This window comes from Archocentrus centrarchus, chromosome 2 (assembly GCF_007364275.1).
Source record: "Archocentrus centrarchus isolate MPI-CPG fArcCen1 chromosome 2, fArcCen1, whole genome shotgun sequence".
Lineage (NCBI taxonomy): Eukaryota > Metazoa > Chordata > Actinopteri > Cichliformes > Cichlidae > Archocentrus > Archocentrus centrarchus.
The window spans coordinates 20,014,500-20,028,250 of record NC_044347.1 but is presented as its reverse complement, the minus strand read 5'-3'; the positions used below and the strand labels follow the sequence as shown (position 1 = coordinate 20,028,250).

Sequence of the window (13,751 nt, the reverse complement as noted above, 5' to 3'; positions counted from 1 at the left end):
CCATGTTTTCTGAAGACCAGGATGACTCATAATGTGTGCGTGCGTGTGTGTGTGTGTGTGTGTGTGTGTGTATGCGTATTTATGTGTGCATAAACCAGTGAAATCAGAGCACCGTGCTGTCCCAGGCTTCCAGAGCACCGTCTCTCTGCTCAGTGACTCATTCATCCAGACTAGAGGATTAATCTGTCAATGCTGTTTCCCAGTGACTGACTCTTCATGCCATCAACACAGCCTATGTTGTTTTGTTTCTGACACTGAGAGATAAGTCTGTTGTAGAACTGAAGCTATAGGTCCATTATTTGATGAGTCGATCTGCAGTAATTTTCCAGCTATTTTCTTGTCCCAGCTTATCTGAGCTTTGCCACTTTTCTCTATTTTTATATCACTGTAAGCAGGGTGTTTTTACTGTTGGTTGGAAAAAACAAAACATTTGAAGACGATACCCCCCACCCCCCTCAGTCTATCCTTGTGTTTTTCATTGAACAGTGAATTGTATAAAGTTCATTGTGTGAGACGGGTTTTATAAAGTAACATTTCCATGTTTCTCGTCATGTTTTCCAGCCTTTCTCAGGTGACCAGATGGACGACTTCAGCAGTGAATTATTTAACAGTTTCTTCGATGACCACGTATTAGAGCGACCCCTACTGGCAGACAGACCTTCATTTTTACACATTGACATGGACAGCAGCCCAGGTGAGCTCATCTTTTTTTTTTTTTTTTTTTTTTTTGCTATAAAAGATAATCAGAATATACCTGTCTCACACACACACATACACAAACAAAGCTTCTTTATGGCTGAGCCTTCCTTGTTGCATCTCATCATTCCTTTTAGTTGTTCAATCCTCACTTGTTTTTCTTGATCAGCAGCAATGCAGCAGCCGATTGGTCCTTGGATCAAATACACATGGGTTCTCCACCAGGTTGAACTTATGTAGGCTGGTACGATGATGAAAGCTATTAAATTGTAGGCTATGACCCATGGCTGTAATTTATTCGCTATGTGTTTCCATGTTTTGTCCTCCTTTTTGGCGCGGTCATAACAGATGTTTGGCGCCGCGATTCCAGATATCACCACAGTTCTTTTATCTTGGTCATCGTTCATTGAGGTCAGCCCGAAATTGCACATTTACCTCTTTTTCACCAATGCTGTGCCAGTGCCTACTCTAGAAACAGTTTCATGCATTTTTGCCATAAAATAGATGGTGTCAGAGCCAAAATTGCTGGGACCGAGTTAGAAAGTTGGAACCAGAGACATCAGTGGCTATGGGAGAGGCTACTGCAAGAAATTCACAGATGATTTGCAGATGCACTCCACAGTGTCAGTCCACCATGACTTTTTTCATGCTGAAATTTAACTACAGCAACATAGCATTGGTTGCAGGTTCTTAAACCTGTCTAAAAAGACAAAACTGGCTCAGCGGTGGCACCTCACTTGTGGAAACTATAGTATTGTATACCTGGCTTTAGCCCAACCTTTGGGGAGAAAAGTCCCCAATCTCATTACTTGGGTTGATTCAAAAGCCGTCTCACTGACATCAGCGCTGGCTCCTTCCATCCCAAAGAGTTCAAATTTCATGATATGAGAGCCACTTTCTGTTGCCAAAGTTTGATTCCAGAACTCCTGCCTGCAGAACGGAGCACATTAGACTCGCCTGTTACTGGATCCTGTTTATCAGCTCAAAGTTATTGTACTATAGGCGCTCTGAGCCTGTGCAAGCTGTCACCAGCTCATCACTTGAGACAAATGAGTGTCACACTGTTAGACGTTGCCATAGTCACGAAGTCATTAAAATAATTACAGGACAGGACAAGAAAACCCAGCATGTTGTGTTATCATGTCTGAAGAAGCGCCTGAGTCGCTTTTGCGTGAAGTCTCAACAGCACTCTCATTAGGTCATAGACGTTGTCATCGATGTATAGTGTGCTGTCAAATATACACGGAAAGCATTCAAAAGTTCACCTTTTAACCTTATCAAAAGCTGTGATATATATACTTGCACTATATATACTTATCCAAAAAAATAAAATAAAATACTTGTAGTTCTCTGGAAAAGTCTCAAGCCACCCCTCATTTCTTTTAATTTGGCCAGGAAAATGGGAAATAGGTGCAGCAATTTATTGAAATGTGCAAACATACATAGAAATACAGCATATAAGGCAAAGACTGAGTTTGTACAATTCTTCAACACAGCCTGAACTCTCTGAGGCAGCTTTCTTGTCATTTCTTTAAGTAGTCTTCAGGAATAGTTCTCCAGGCTTCTTGAAGGACATTCAAAGCTCTTCCTTGGATGTTTCTGCCTTTTGTTCTGTTCTCTGTCAGCATGATCCCACACTGCTTCAATAATGTTGATGTCCACGCTCTGTGGAGGCCAATCCATGACTGATAGTGTTACACTGTGTGTTTTTCCTGTCCAGGTATGCTTTTACTGCATTGGCTGTGTGTTTGGGATCATTGGCATGCTGAAAAAGGAAGCTGTTGCCAATCAGACGCTTTCCAAATGGTGTTTCACGGTGGCTCAAAATCTGATGATACTTTTCTGTGTTCATAATTCCATCAATTTTAACAAGATCTCCAACACCACTGGCTGAAATGCAGCCCAAACCGTGACCAAGCCTCCACTACATTTTACAGATGCCTGTAGACACTCAGTTATACCTCTCGCCTGACCTCCTCCTTTGCAAAGTGATGACAATGTGAACCACATTTGGATTCATCACTTCATCAGACATGTTACCAATGATTTTCAGTCCAGTCCTTCTATTCTTTGGCATACTTCAGCCTTTTCTCCCAGTTTCCCTTCCTTAAGAATGGCTTCTTGACAGCCACCATTTCTGATGAGGCGTCAATGAACAGTAGATGGATCAACTCAAGGTCCAAATGCAATCCAAATTTCTCAAGTCCTGCATCAGGTCTTTGATTTTTTTTCTTATTTCTTACAGACAAGACTTTCAGATACCCTTCATCTGCTGTAGATAGACAATTCTGCTTTTGTCCTCCACTTTCCTCAAAAATATTTAAGGCCAGCATGCTGCGATATGCGAGGTTTTCTTTGGGAATCACCCTGCTGGAGCAAAAATACTATTTTATATCTGTCAAACTGTGTTATCTTTGGCATTTTTCATAGATTCAAGTAAAGAAATGAGATAAAATGATGTGTTTTTGTAACAGGCTGCTATGAACAAAGTGCCTAAAGATACACAAAGAACCAATTTAAAATTGGTTCTTTGCTAAGTTGTCTGTTATGTGTAGACACAACACTGGTTCATCTCTTGAGTTAGTTGCCTTTTTATGCTTGAATGAGTCATAGGTCTGTGTTAAGTGGACTGAAAATGAGTCAAAAAACACCCAGAATATTTAAAGGAAAAATGTTGAAAGACCTTCAGAAAGCCTGGGAAACTTTTGCTTATGACCATTTAAAAAATATTACAAGAAAGTCCTTGGAAGCAAAAATAAATGAGGGGAGGCTCAAGACTTTCGCACACTACTTTGGTAATTGTGAGAGGCTTAATTGTCGTTCCAGGCGTCTTCGCTGTTGGACATAATGAAATTCCCAGCATATTCTGATGTCTAATTAAAGAAAATCATGAATATTGAGCATTTATGAGGAACCCTTGCTCCCATGATCATCATCAATTAAGGCCTTAATGGCAAAATATGTCTTAATATCTATCACTGATGCAGCCAAGAGACCGGAAAACACTGCAGTGACACAGCTCATCCATCAGGTGTCAAGCACTGAATTGGCTTTGTGGCTCTTTGGTGCTGTAATGGTGCATTTACATAACAGACAGCTACATATGTCAGAGTGATTAAAAAAATTGAGCTGAGTGATTGACTGAGTAGGTGAAAAAGCTCTCAAAGCACTAATCTTTCTAATACACACACAAAGCTTGTATTGCTACATTTTCCATCCTTGTGAGAAGGCCTTGTTAATCTCACAGATATTCAAGCAGAGCACAGCTACTCCTTGAGTGAAGACTCAGCCCCCCAGAGCCCAGCCCTGTCAGTCAAAATGGACCAAGACTCTGGTAAGTTTGAGCTTTTCATTAATTCTTAGCTTTTGCTTCTTGTGAAAATATGCAGAGCCAAGCAAAACTTTCCTGCTGATGTTTAGTCTGGCTCTTTATCATGCTGGCTGTCACCTGGTTATCTGGTTGGCTCATTTTTCTGTCTGATATAACACTTAGCAGGCAGTCTGACCCTCTCTGCTGTCTGTCAACTATTGTGCACTTCGATTGGCTGAATCCACCGCCTGTCATGTATAATGCATGATCATTGGCTTAATTTGACTTTGCATGCAAGCGCTGCCCGAGAAGAAATATTGCGCATTCCGAGTCCTGCTTTCCTCGCCTTCTTTGCTCTGTTCCCGACTCATCTTCCTCAATGTCTTCTCCTGTCTCTGTGTCTCTACCTGTCTTACTCTCTTTCCGTCTGTCTGTGTGCTGTCTGTTCTCCGTTTGTCCCAGGGATCCTGCTGTATGAACCCAGTATGAACAGCTTTCCTCCAGCTAAGCCCTGCCCACCTAACACACACACACACACACACTTAGACACACACACAGACCCACACAACAGTATGACAAGCGTATGGTTTTAAGTCTGCAGCTTTAGCCGAAGCCAACGGAAACTCGCTCTCCTCTGTCAGGTTATCTCCCTCTCCTTTTCTCTGTCTCTCTGAGTCCTGTTTATCTTTTTGCTTCTCTGTCTCCTGTAATCCAATAAAATCCACTTCATTCGTATAAATATCAGATTACCTGCGCTGCCAAAATGCCACATTTGGTTGAACAAAGAGGAGTCTAGCTTGCATCAAAAAAGCAATCTGCCTGATTTGTGTGCGTTGAGTCTGTGCAACTTTTTCAGTGCAAAATGTATTAGATAGATAATACTTTGCTCCTGAGGGAATAAAGCAATATCAGGATGAATAAATCAGTTTACAATGATATGAACGTCAGTAAGCCCAAACCTAAAATATGAACATTTGCACATGATACAAAACAGGATATTGTAAAAAGTAAAGCGTTAAATATTTGATATTGCCTAATAAATCAAACTAATTTGATTAGCTTTGAGTTCAAGGTACTTTATGGATATATATTTTTTCTTCATTTCTTCACTGTGTGGTTGCAGAGCTGTCAGCTCACATATGGTACACACACACGCACATTGCATGCATTTGTTATTGGACATGTGCATGCATGCGTTTTATAACCTGCATCTGCTGCATGATGCTTGAGAGTGAGCCATCCGCCCGTGCTCAGATGCGTGCCTTAGTGTTTTTGCACTGATGCGATGTTTTACGAGCTGCAGTTATTTCACTTTTAAAGCAACTTTGGAAAGCTTTAAAGGGAAATGGCACATTATCGCTGAACTGATTCAGGTTCCAGCACCGTGCTTTTTGAGTGTGTCTTAACATGCCTTTTCTGCTTGTACATTGGCACAAAAATAAGACGCATGTCAGAATAGGCCACTTGTTGAATGCTCAGTTCATAGTTTTCACTTCTAGATTTGGCACTCTTCACTCTGACACATATGTTATGGCGCTCCTGAACTATTAGCTGTCATACTGGCACGCAGCAGTATTTTGACAAGACTGATGCATCTGAAAAGTTCTGTGGTATCACTGCAATAATGACTTTTCAGGGTTGGACCTCAGTGTAGAGTTCCATTGCTGTGCGGTATTGCTTATGCAGTTTGGAGAAGGGGACTTCGATACAAAAAGAGCACATGTGGTGTCTTGTGAGATTCCAGGCCGTTTAGCGTGCAAATGTTTCTGAAACGGCAAGACTTTGGTCATAAATCCTCGTATCTCAGTTCCCAGAATCAAGCTCTAATCTGTGCAGCCTTGCCAAAAGATGTGCACATCCTTACAGGCCTTTCCAGCTACCAGCGAGAGCGTGACAGTAGGAGCAGCTGCCTGTTTGTCATGATGAGTCAGGTTAATTAGGCACCAAGAGGTGTTAGACATTCTTGACCTTTCAGGAAGCCCGTCTGTTCTGAATGAAGGGATTTGTGGATCTTAGTGTGTTTTGCTGGACAAGAAGGTCCTGTCCAATTAGAATTACAATGATGGGTAAAGCAGCAGACGCGAGGATCACCTACCAATCACAAACAAGGTCAGACGTATTTGACACCAACCACTGGATTGTTCTTGTTTGTACAGGAAGTGTCCTGATAAGACGACCAGAAAAAGTTGCCCCTTTTGCCTCATCTAGTATCACCCACATTGCATTGCTTGAATTACAAATTCTTCTTTATCGAAGGACTGATACAACTGATATCACATATTAGCCTGTGTGTGTCCACTCATGGCCAGATGAGCTTGTATCAGGCCCCTTTGGTCTTAAAGTCCTCATCACATAGAGTGAGCACAGCAAAGGCTAGATGGAAGGTCATTATGGTTTACATGGAAATCAAGAAATTAGGTAGTACTTGCTGTTAGCTTCCTAGCTCCTGTCTACAACAATAAGTAACAATAGTATAAGTAACAATAAAATGCTCTGATGACCTATTCTGGCAGATCCCAACAAATCAGTAGTGCTCAAATGTGGTTTGGTGGTTCTTGGAAGTCTTAGACTTGCCTGCCTTGCTTTGTTGTTGCTGCAGGACTCACACTGCTGACAGCAGAACACAACAGCGTACAAATGGTCTGTGGTCATTTTTTAAAATATGATAGGCTACAAAACATAAAAGCTTTCTTTCTTTCTTTCTTTCTCTCAGGGTGTTGTTGTTGTGGCTGCAGCTCTTATTCGGTTAAAGAGAAGCCGTATGTTTTACCGCAGCTCCTTTTGCGCTGATCCATTGAATGTTTTAATGCTACTGCAGCCCCGCTGAGATCAAACACAGCCACTACCTCTCTTCCATTAACCCCCTGTGATGACTACCAGGAGCCATTTGGTCATTAACACCAGATTTCTTACCTGAGCTTGCAGCAATTTACCCACACAGGAAGATCTTTTAGTCGTTTTTTTTTTTTGTTTTTTTTTTCTCATTAACAGCATCCAATGAAATTCCATAACATGGATACAGAGAGAATCCGATTTTCCTTCTCTTAAACTTTTACATTTACTTTTATTCTTTTTAATCAAACTTTTTCCCGCATTGCTGATGAAAATTGTCACTGTGATATCTGAGAATATCTCCCCAGGTTTAGGACCATTTTCTTATGCATTGGCTAAAAGCTAAGAACTTCTGCTATTCATTTAAAAAAAAAAAAAACAGTGGTAGAGGGCTTAATGAGGGCAGGAGACTTAACGAGGCTCAGGCGAGCAGCAGGACTGGCCTCATTAGGAGAAGCCTCTTTCTGATAGGCAGGATGTATGGTGGAGGTAAATGGTGGCTCTACCTCAAAACTGGAATACTGTGTTCCTCCTGATCGTTTTTTCTCTCTCTTTTTTTTTTTTTTGCACTCGTTAATTTCCTAAAACATTTCAGGCTCACGCTGCTAATCAGTGACATTAGTGGCGAATGATATTTTTCAGGTGGCGAGCTGTAATGAGTGTTAGATCATGCAGTAGTCGGGGCAGCACGGAAAAAAATACTAAAGTGGTGCTAATGAGCTGTTTGGGGTGGGGTCCTCACACTGCTAGTGGAGTTTTATCCAGCTACGCTACCATCATCATTTTTATGGCAGATACATATTACGCTTGCTAAAGAGACATTTATTGCAGTGAAACCGTGGCGTGGAAAACATGATTAACTGATTAGGCATTCGCTTTTTGCTTCACTGCAGTCAGATAAAATTTTTAAAAAAATCCAAAATCCGCTGTTTCTCTACTGTGAGACAAAACATTTTAAGATGTCATCTTGGGCTTGTAATTTTTCATTTTAGGACATTTCACAGACCTAACCACCTTTTTTCATGTAGAATAATCAAATGAATCATGGATGCAAGAGCAGCAGTTGTTAGCTGCAGCCTTGGACTAAAGCTCCGCCAACCGGAGGAGGAAGTGCTGTGGTTGTGATGACATTGACATAGCCACTGACTCATTGAGCCCATTTCACTGTGCTCATGTACTACCTACTGATGTACAAACTGACATGAAACACAGTCCATTAATGGGAATAATTCTGATAAATCAGCTCTTTCCTCTGTTGCCAGCATCACTTTGAAAATTCAGCTTCAGTCCAGTTACAAGCTAACAGGCTTTTATAGGGTTCACAGATCCTTGTGATTTCAAAAGCATACGTCTTTCCACGTTTGTGCCCACTGTGCTTGAACTATTGGATTCAAATAATCAGCAACAAATAGATTTGGAAGGAATGTTGCTGATTAATAATTGACAGCTCCACTGGTTGCAGTTCTTATTATGTTTTTTAACCATCTTAAAACTTTTACAATTCATTCTGTGTCTCTGCTGTAGTGATGGACAGGATAACAAGACACACTACCAGCTGTCTGATGGGGAACACATCACCCCCCTCTGCTTCCACCAATCTCTCACTCACACACACACACACACACACACACACACACACACACACACTGCTTGTAAACTTCAGACCGTTTTACCAGCACAATGTTGCTAGGAAACCAGGATGTGATTAATGTGATGTGTACACACACACACACACACACACACACACACACACACACACAAAGCAAAAGCCCTCTTTCAGTGCACCAGGGGAGCCTTTAGGATGTGTTTAATGTGACAAACATCAAAGTGTCTGGTCTGGTGTTCGTGTGTTAATGCTGACATAATGAAACATCCTCTTAACTCTTTAAAAGTTGTGTCATGGTTTCACTTTTAACGTTAAAGGCAGAAAACTTTTAATGCATGACTTTTGCCTAATGATGCCCCGTGGAGCAGCTCACCTTTAAAGGGACTTAATTCAAAGCACGTGCACTGACCCTTTAATTCTGGTAGATGCACTGGTTTAACACACTGTCCAATGAAAATTTTCCATTTGAATGCTTGTGCAGCCTTGACAGACTTGACTAAGAATGAGTGAAGTTCTAAAAGTTAGATTTAGAAATGAGTACATCAGAGGGACAGCTCAGATGGAGCAGTTTGGAGAGAAAGTTAGAGAGGTAAAAGAAGGTTTGGACATGTGCAGAAGGGGGATAGTGGATATATTAGACAAAGGAAGATGGAGCTGCCTGGCAGGAGGAAAAGAGGAAAACCACAGAGAAGATTCATGGATGTAGCAAAGGAGGATATGCAGAGGGCCGGTGTGACAGAGGAGGATACCGGGGATAGGTTGAGATGCAGGCAGATGATCTGCTGTGGTGATCCCTTAAGAGATCAGCTGAAAAAGGAACCGCAGCCAATTAGATTTGAGACTTTATTTAGAATAGACATTATGGACCTGTCCTCTAAGGCACACTGCTCAGCCTCACAAGAACAACAGAGGCCAGGAGGACCCTGTCTGAGTTTTTTTTTCTTTTTTTTTAAGTCATCCATTCTGAGAGATTAGGTTAGCTGTCATCTTCATGAGAGATGACATCTGTTGTGTGGCTCCATTTTTTTTTTTTTTTTTTTTTTTAAATCTTTGCATTAACTGACCACCGATTTGGTTTCTCTTGTGTAAAATTGGTGGAATGCTCCTTTAAAGTCACCTATTGAGAAACCAAATGGAAAGCTCAGAATTGTGTTGTAAGAAAAAGCCCACCTAGTCACATATCTTTGGATTAGATAGCACCACTGTTCCCAGCATCTGGATTCTGACTATCAAAGGGGAAATGTGTTAGCTTGGTAGGCCAGCTTTAGAAAATCTGGAACCAACCAAATCTGGAGTGAGGAAAAAAAACCAGCTGTTTTAGGTTCTGTGCAGTTATCCAACTAACTTGGTAGTTTTGTTTTGCGAGACAGGCTTTGGGATTTTCCTCAGACCATCTTTCAGCGACATAAGAGCTACTGTGCTGTGTGGGCGTTAGCAGAACTTCTGCTTAGAAAAGGCCTTAAAAATATAAGAAAACAGCTATTTTAGAGTGTGCTGCTTCAGGTACTGGTAAGGAGGTGGAATGGGGTCTGAGAAGGCAGATCTGAGGAACAGCTTAGTGAGTTTACAACTGTTTATCTATTTATCCTTTTCACTCTTCATTCTTCTCTTTGCAAAATCCAGCATCTGCACCCCTTATGAGTCATGACAGCATCCAACAAAGCTTCCAGTGAGTTAGTGCTTTTCATGTGAACACAGTCTTGTCAAAGTCCCTTTTGTTAAGATTGCTCAGAATCATAAATTTTGCCTGTTTCAAAAGTTTTAGAGAAAAACTGTCCAACAATGTGTAGATATAAGCTCTTTTTCTTAGTTTTATTAAAGTGGAAAAAAGAAGCCGTTACCCATTTCAGCTGATCTCTCAGCTCTTTGCTTCTCATTAGTGGTCCTCAGTCACTAACAAGCAACATGATGTTAGTCAGTCCTGGTTAGCTTTGGCTTGCCTCGGGTCATTTCAGGAGGTTGGATGTGTCTGTCCGAAAATACTTTCTGGAATTCAAAGCAGACTAAACAATGATTTACCTGTTTCCTCTTAGAAATATACCCACATTGTGTTTTGGTGACCCTCCTTTGAAATTGCACTTTCGCCTCATTGCCGGGTCACTCGATTATGCATATTTTCAGTGTTTAAAGGCGGCAACTGTTTCTCTTCTCAGAAAGTATAATGAGAGCGCGTTGCCGGGTCAGCCCATCTTTTATTTCAGGGTATATACACTAGCTGGAGGGAAATTATGCACCGCAGTTGCCAGAACGACATTGTCCAGCCTTGTCAGGAAGAGCTCAGATATTTTGAGCTCCTTCAAAGTGTGATTTGGAAGCTGTCAATTACTTCCATTGGAAGACCTACAGCAAAGCCTCCCTGAAGAGAAATAAGATTAGCTGTACTCACGTTTCTCAGATAACTGGAAGCTCGTTCTAGTTTTTATAAAGAACAGGAACGCTTTTTCTGAGCTGGGATTTAGGTTTGATTATTGCCAGTGGGATTTCACTTGATAGTGGAAAGAAGTTAGTGAGTGAACCTTAAGTTGGGATTGTCTGGTCAAATACACAACAGTACAGCATTTAATCGTGTATGCAACAAGTGGTTTGCATATTTTCCACTTACAAGACTTCCATCCGTTAAATAAAAAAGAGGACAAACTAGTGTGCAGAACTTACAAAGTTAAAAGTAAAGCTTTCCCCAGTAGGTGAAAAACAAACTCACTGTGGCTGGCCTGATTGAGTCACTGCAGTCTGTTGTCTGTTGCCACAAGATAACCTTAAGTTATTAAGGTTATTTTGTGTTTTTGTTGTTTTTGCATTTGATCCCCATGAAATACTCCAATAATAAACTAAGGATGATTTTAGGGTGGTGTGGTGCTTAGCACCTTCACGTCACAGCAAGAACGTCCTGGGTTTGTATCCAGCCCGGGGCGTGGGTTCTCTCCGGGTACCCCGCTTCCTCCCACAGTCTAGATGCATGCCTGGGGTTGAATTAATTGGTGGTTCTAAATTGGCTGTAGGTGTGAATGTGGTCACCCCTTCTGATAGATTGGTGACCTGCCCAGGGTGTACCCTTCCTCTCACCCCATCACCACTGGGATAGACCCCCTAACTCTGAATTGAATAAATGAATGAATTTAGCTTGATAGCATTTTTTTTTTTTCCTTTTAGCAATGATGTCTGTCTGTGGTGTCTTTTCTGTAGAGTTTGAATGGAGCTTCAGTCAGGACCTGTCAGCCATCTTGGTGAAGCAGGAGGAGCCTGATGTGGGTCAAAGGTTAGATCCTCAACCTATGGAAGGCCCGCCTCTCATATTAAGCCCCGCCCCTCCACACAGAGGCTCACCATGGAAACACACGGTTAGCATCCATCTGGCCTTTTCCTCAGTGATGAAATGTAAATAAAAAAGGTGTTTTTGATGTCAGGTATGTTTGTTGGTTCTACAGGAGCGCAGTCCAGATGATGTGAAGCCCGTTGCTATAAAAGATGAACCCAGAGAGATTGGACAGTACCTCAGCCTGCCCAGCGGTAACACGCACTCTTATTAAAACACTCACATGCTAAATGGTTTGTCTGACTCAGAATATTTAAATGTTAGAAGTGACTTCATAGTGTGACACATTCACCTAATATGTCAAAGATCCCTGGTTTGAGACCAGGAGGGGAGACAGATCCCTGGGAGCGCTGCGTCAGGAGGGGCATCTGGCCTGAAAATCTGTGCCAAATCAAATATGCGGATCCATCCGCTGCGGTGACCCCTTGTGAATAAGGATGCAGCAGCTGAAAGAAGCTCTACAAAACAAATTCATTAGTGCCCATTTTCACCTAAAATATTATTGATATGTGCAGATTAAATGATATGAAACCTGAGCCATAACTAAAGTCTTTATGTATCATGAGGGTTTAACCCTCTCTGTGTGAGATCCATTTCTACCTAAGAGACCAAATTCAGAGCAAAAATATTTACCTTCCTGTCCGTGTATCTGCCACGCTGATCACAGCACTGCAATATTTGGGATCTTCAGGAGGAGTCCACTTTTTAGCAGATCTGTTTTTTGCACTAGAGACTTTGTAGAAGAATCATTTCGAATTGAAGATGAACATTTTCGGTGGCCCTCTGTTTAAAGTAGAGGCACTCAGTCCACACTTTGCTCTGCTTTTAGACGATGCTCTCCAGCTGCCGCCCACCCCTCCCAGCAGTAACCACGGCGACAGCGACGGCTCGCTCCCCCCCTCCTCCCCACACCTCCCTCTGCCGCCGTCTTCCCCTCAACCACAACAGAGGCCAGGAGGTCGTGCCTCGTCCTCGTCCTCATCTTCTTCAGCTATCTCCTCTTCGCCTCTCCTCACTGCACCGCATGTGAGTTACAGAAGCTCTGCTTTCTGTGCCCTTTGTCTTTTTCTCTCCTCGTCTATTCTACAATACATATGGGTGATTAAATCAGCGATTTGGTGTTTGCTATAAGAAATGTTCAGCCGACTGTATCTTTATATCGTGCTGTTGGTGAATTTTTTTATGAGCTTCATTGACTTCTGTTCTGTTGTGAAAGTAGACACTGTTCAGTTGGGTTTTTGATCTGTAAATCGGCTCAGTTTGGAGTTAAATCAGTCCTATAATTTGCTGAAAGAACAGAGCCTACACACAGAAAAACACACAGTCAGAAAATCCGCCGTCTGGCTGTTGTTTGTCTGATTCAGCAGCTTTTCTCCGAAAAAATGAATCACATTTGTACTCAGGCCATTATGACCCAGTGTTTACTCAGATTGTCCAGTGTCAGCAACATTTTTTGATTTTTAGCACTGAAACATGTGAACAGCTGAAGTGATGCACAAATCTGACAGTGCTCTTCTTGTACCAGGGTGTAACACAATCCTGTTCGACATCAATAAGCACAAAGAGATGCAAGATTTTGTGTGCGCTGTAAACATGCAAATTAAAAGCAGACTATTGTGAATAAGAGCCTGAACTCTGGGAGCCTCTTAGTGTTACGCAGTGGTGAAGTGCTTGTTTCACTGTGCAGAAACTGCAGGGTTCAGGACCCCTCATGCTGACAGAAGAAGAGAAGAGGACCCTGGTTGCTGAGGGTTACCCGGTACCTAACAAACTTCCTCTCACTAAGAGTGAAGAGAAGGCACTGAAGAGAGTCCGACGAAAGATCAAAAATAAGGTAAGCAAGCACATTTCTTCTGTTTGTGTGCACGGCTGAACTGAACATTTTATTAACCAGAAAAAAAACTGAGCTATTTCCAGAATCTTGGACTGCCTTGTGTTACCATTTCAAACAGAAATAGTAACACATTTACCAAAACTTTCATTTTGCTCTGATC

The 13,751-nt window shown here is 41.8% G+C and overlaps 1 protein-coding gene across 1 annotated transcript in view; it reads left to right on the top strand.

Annotated features, from left to right (window-relative positions):
- The window catches only part of creb3l1 (cAMP responsive element binding protein 3-like 1), a 36,105-nt gene that overhangs the window by 13,539 nt on the left and 8,815 nt on the right, over positions 1-13,751 (top strand). The window contains exons 2-7 of the mRNA XM_030747653.1: positions 562-694; positions 3,944-4,030; positions 11,628-11,782; positions 11,870-11,951; positions 12,587-12,783; positions 13,445-13,591. Of these exons, the coding sequence (XP_030603513.1) occupies positions 562-694; positions 3,944-4,030; positions 11,628-11,782; positions 11,870-11,951; positions 12,587-12,783; positions 13,445-13,591 (801 nt within the window). The remainder of the gene's footprint in view (positions 1-561; positions 695-3,943; positions 4,031-11,627; positions 11,783-11,869; positions 11,952-12,586; positions 12,784-13,444; positions 13,592-13,751) is intronic.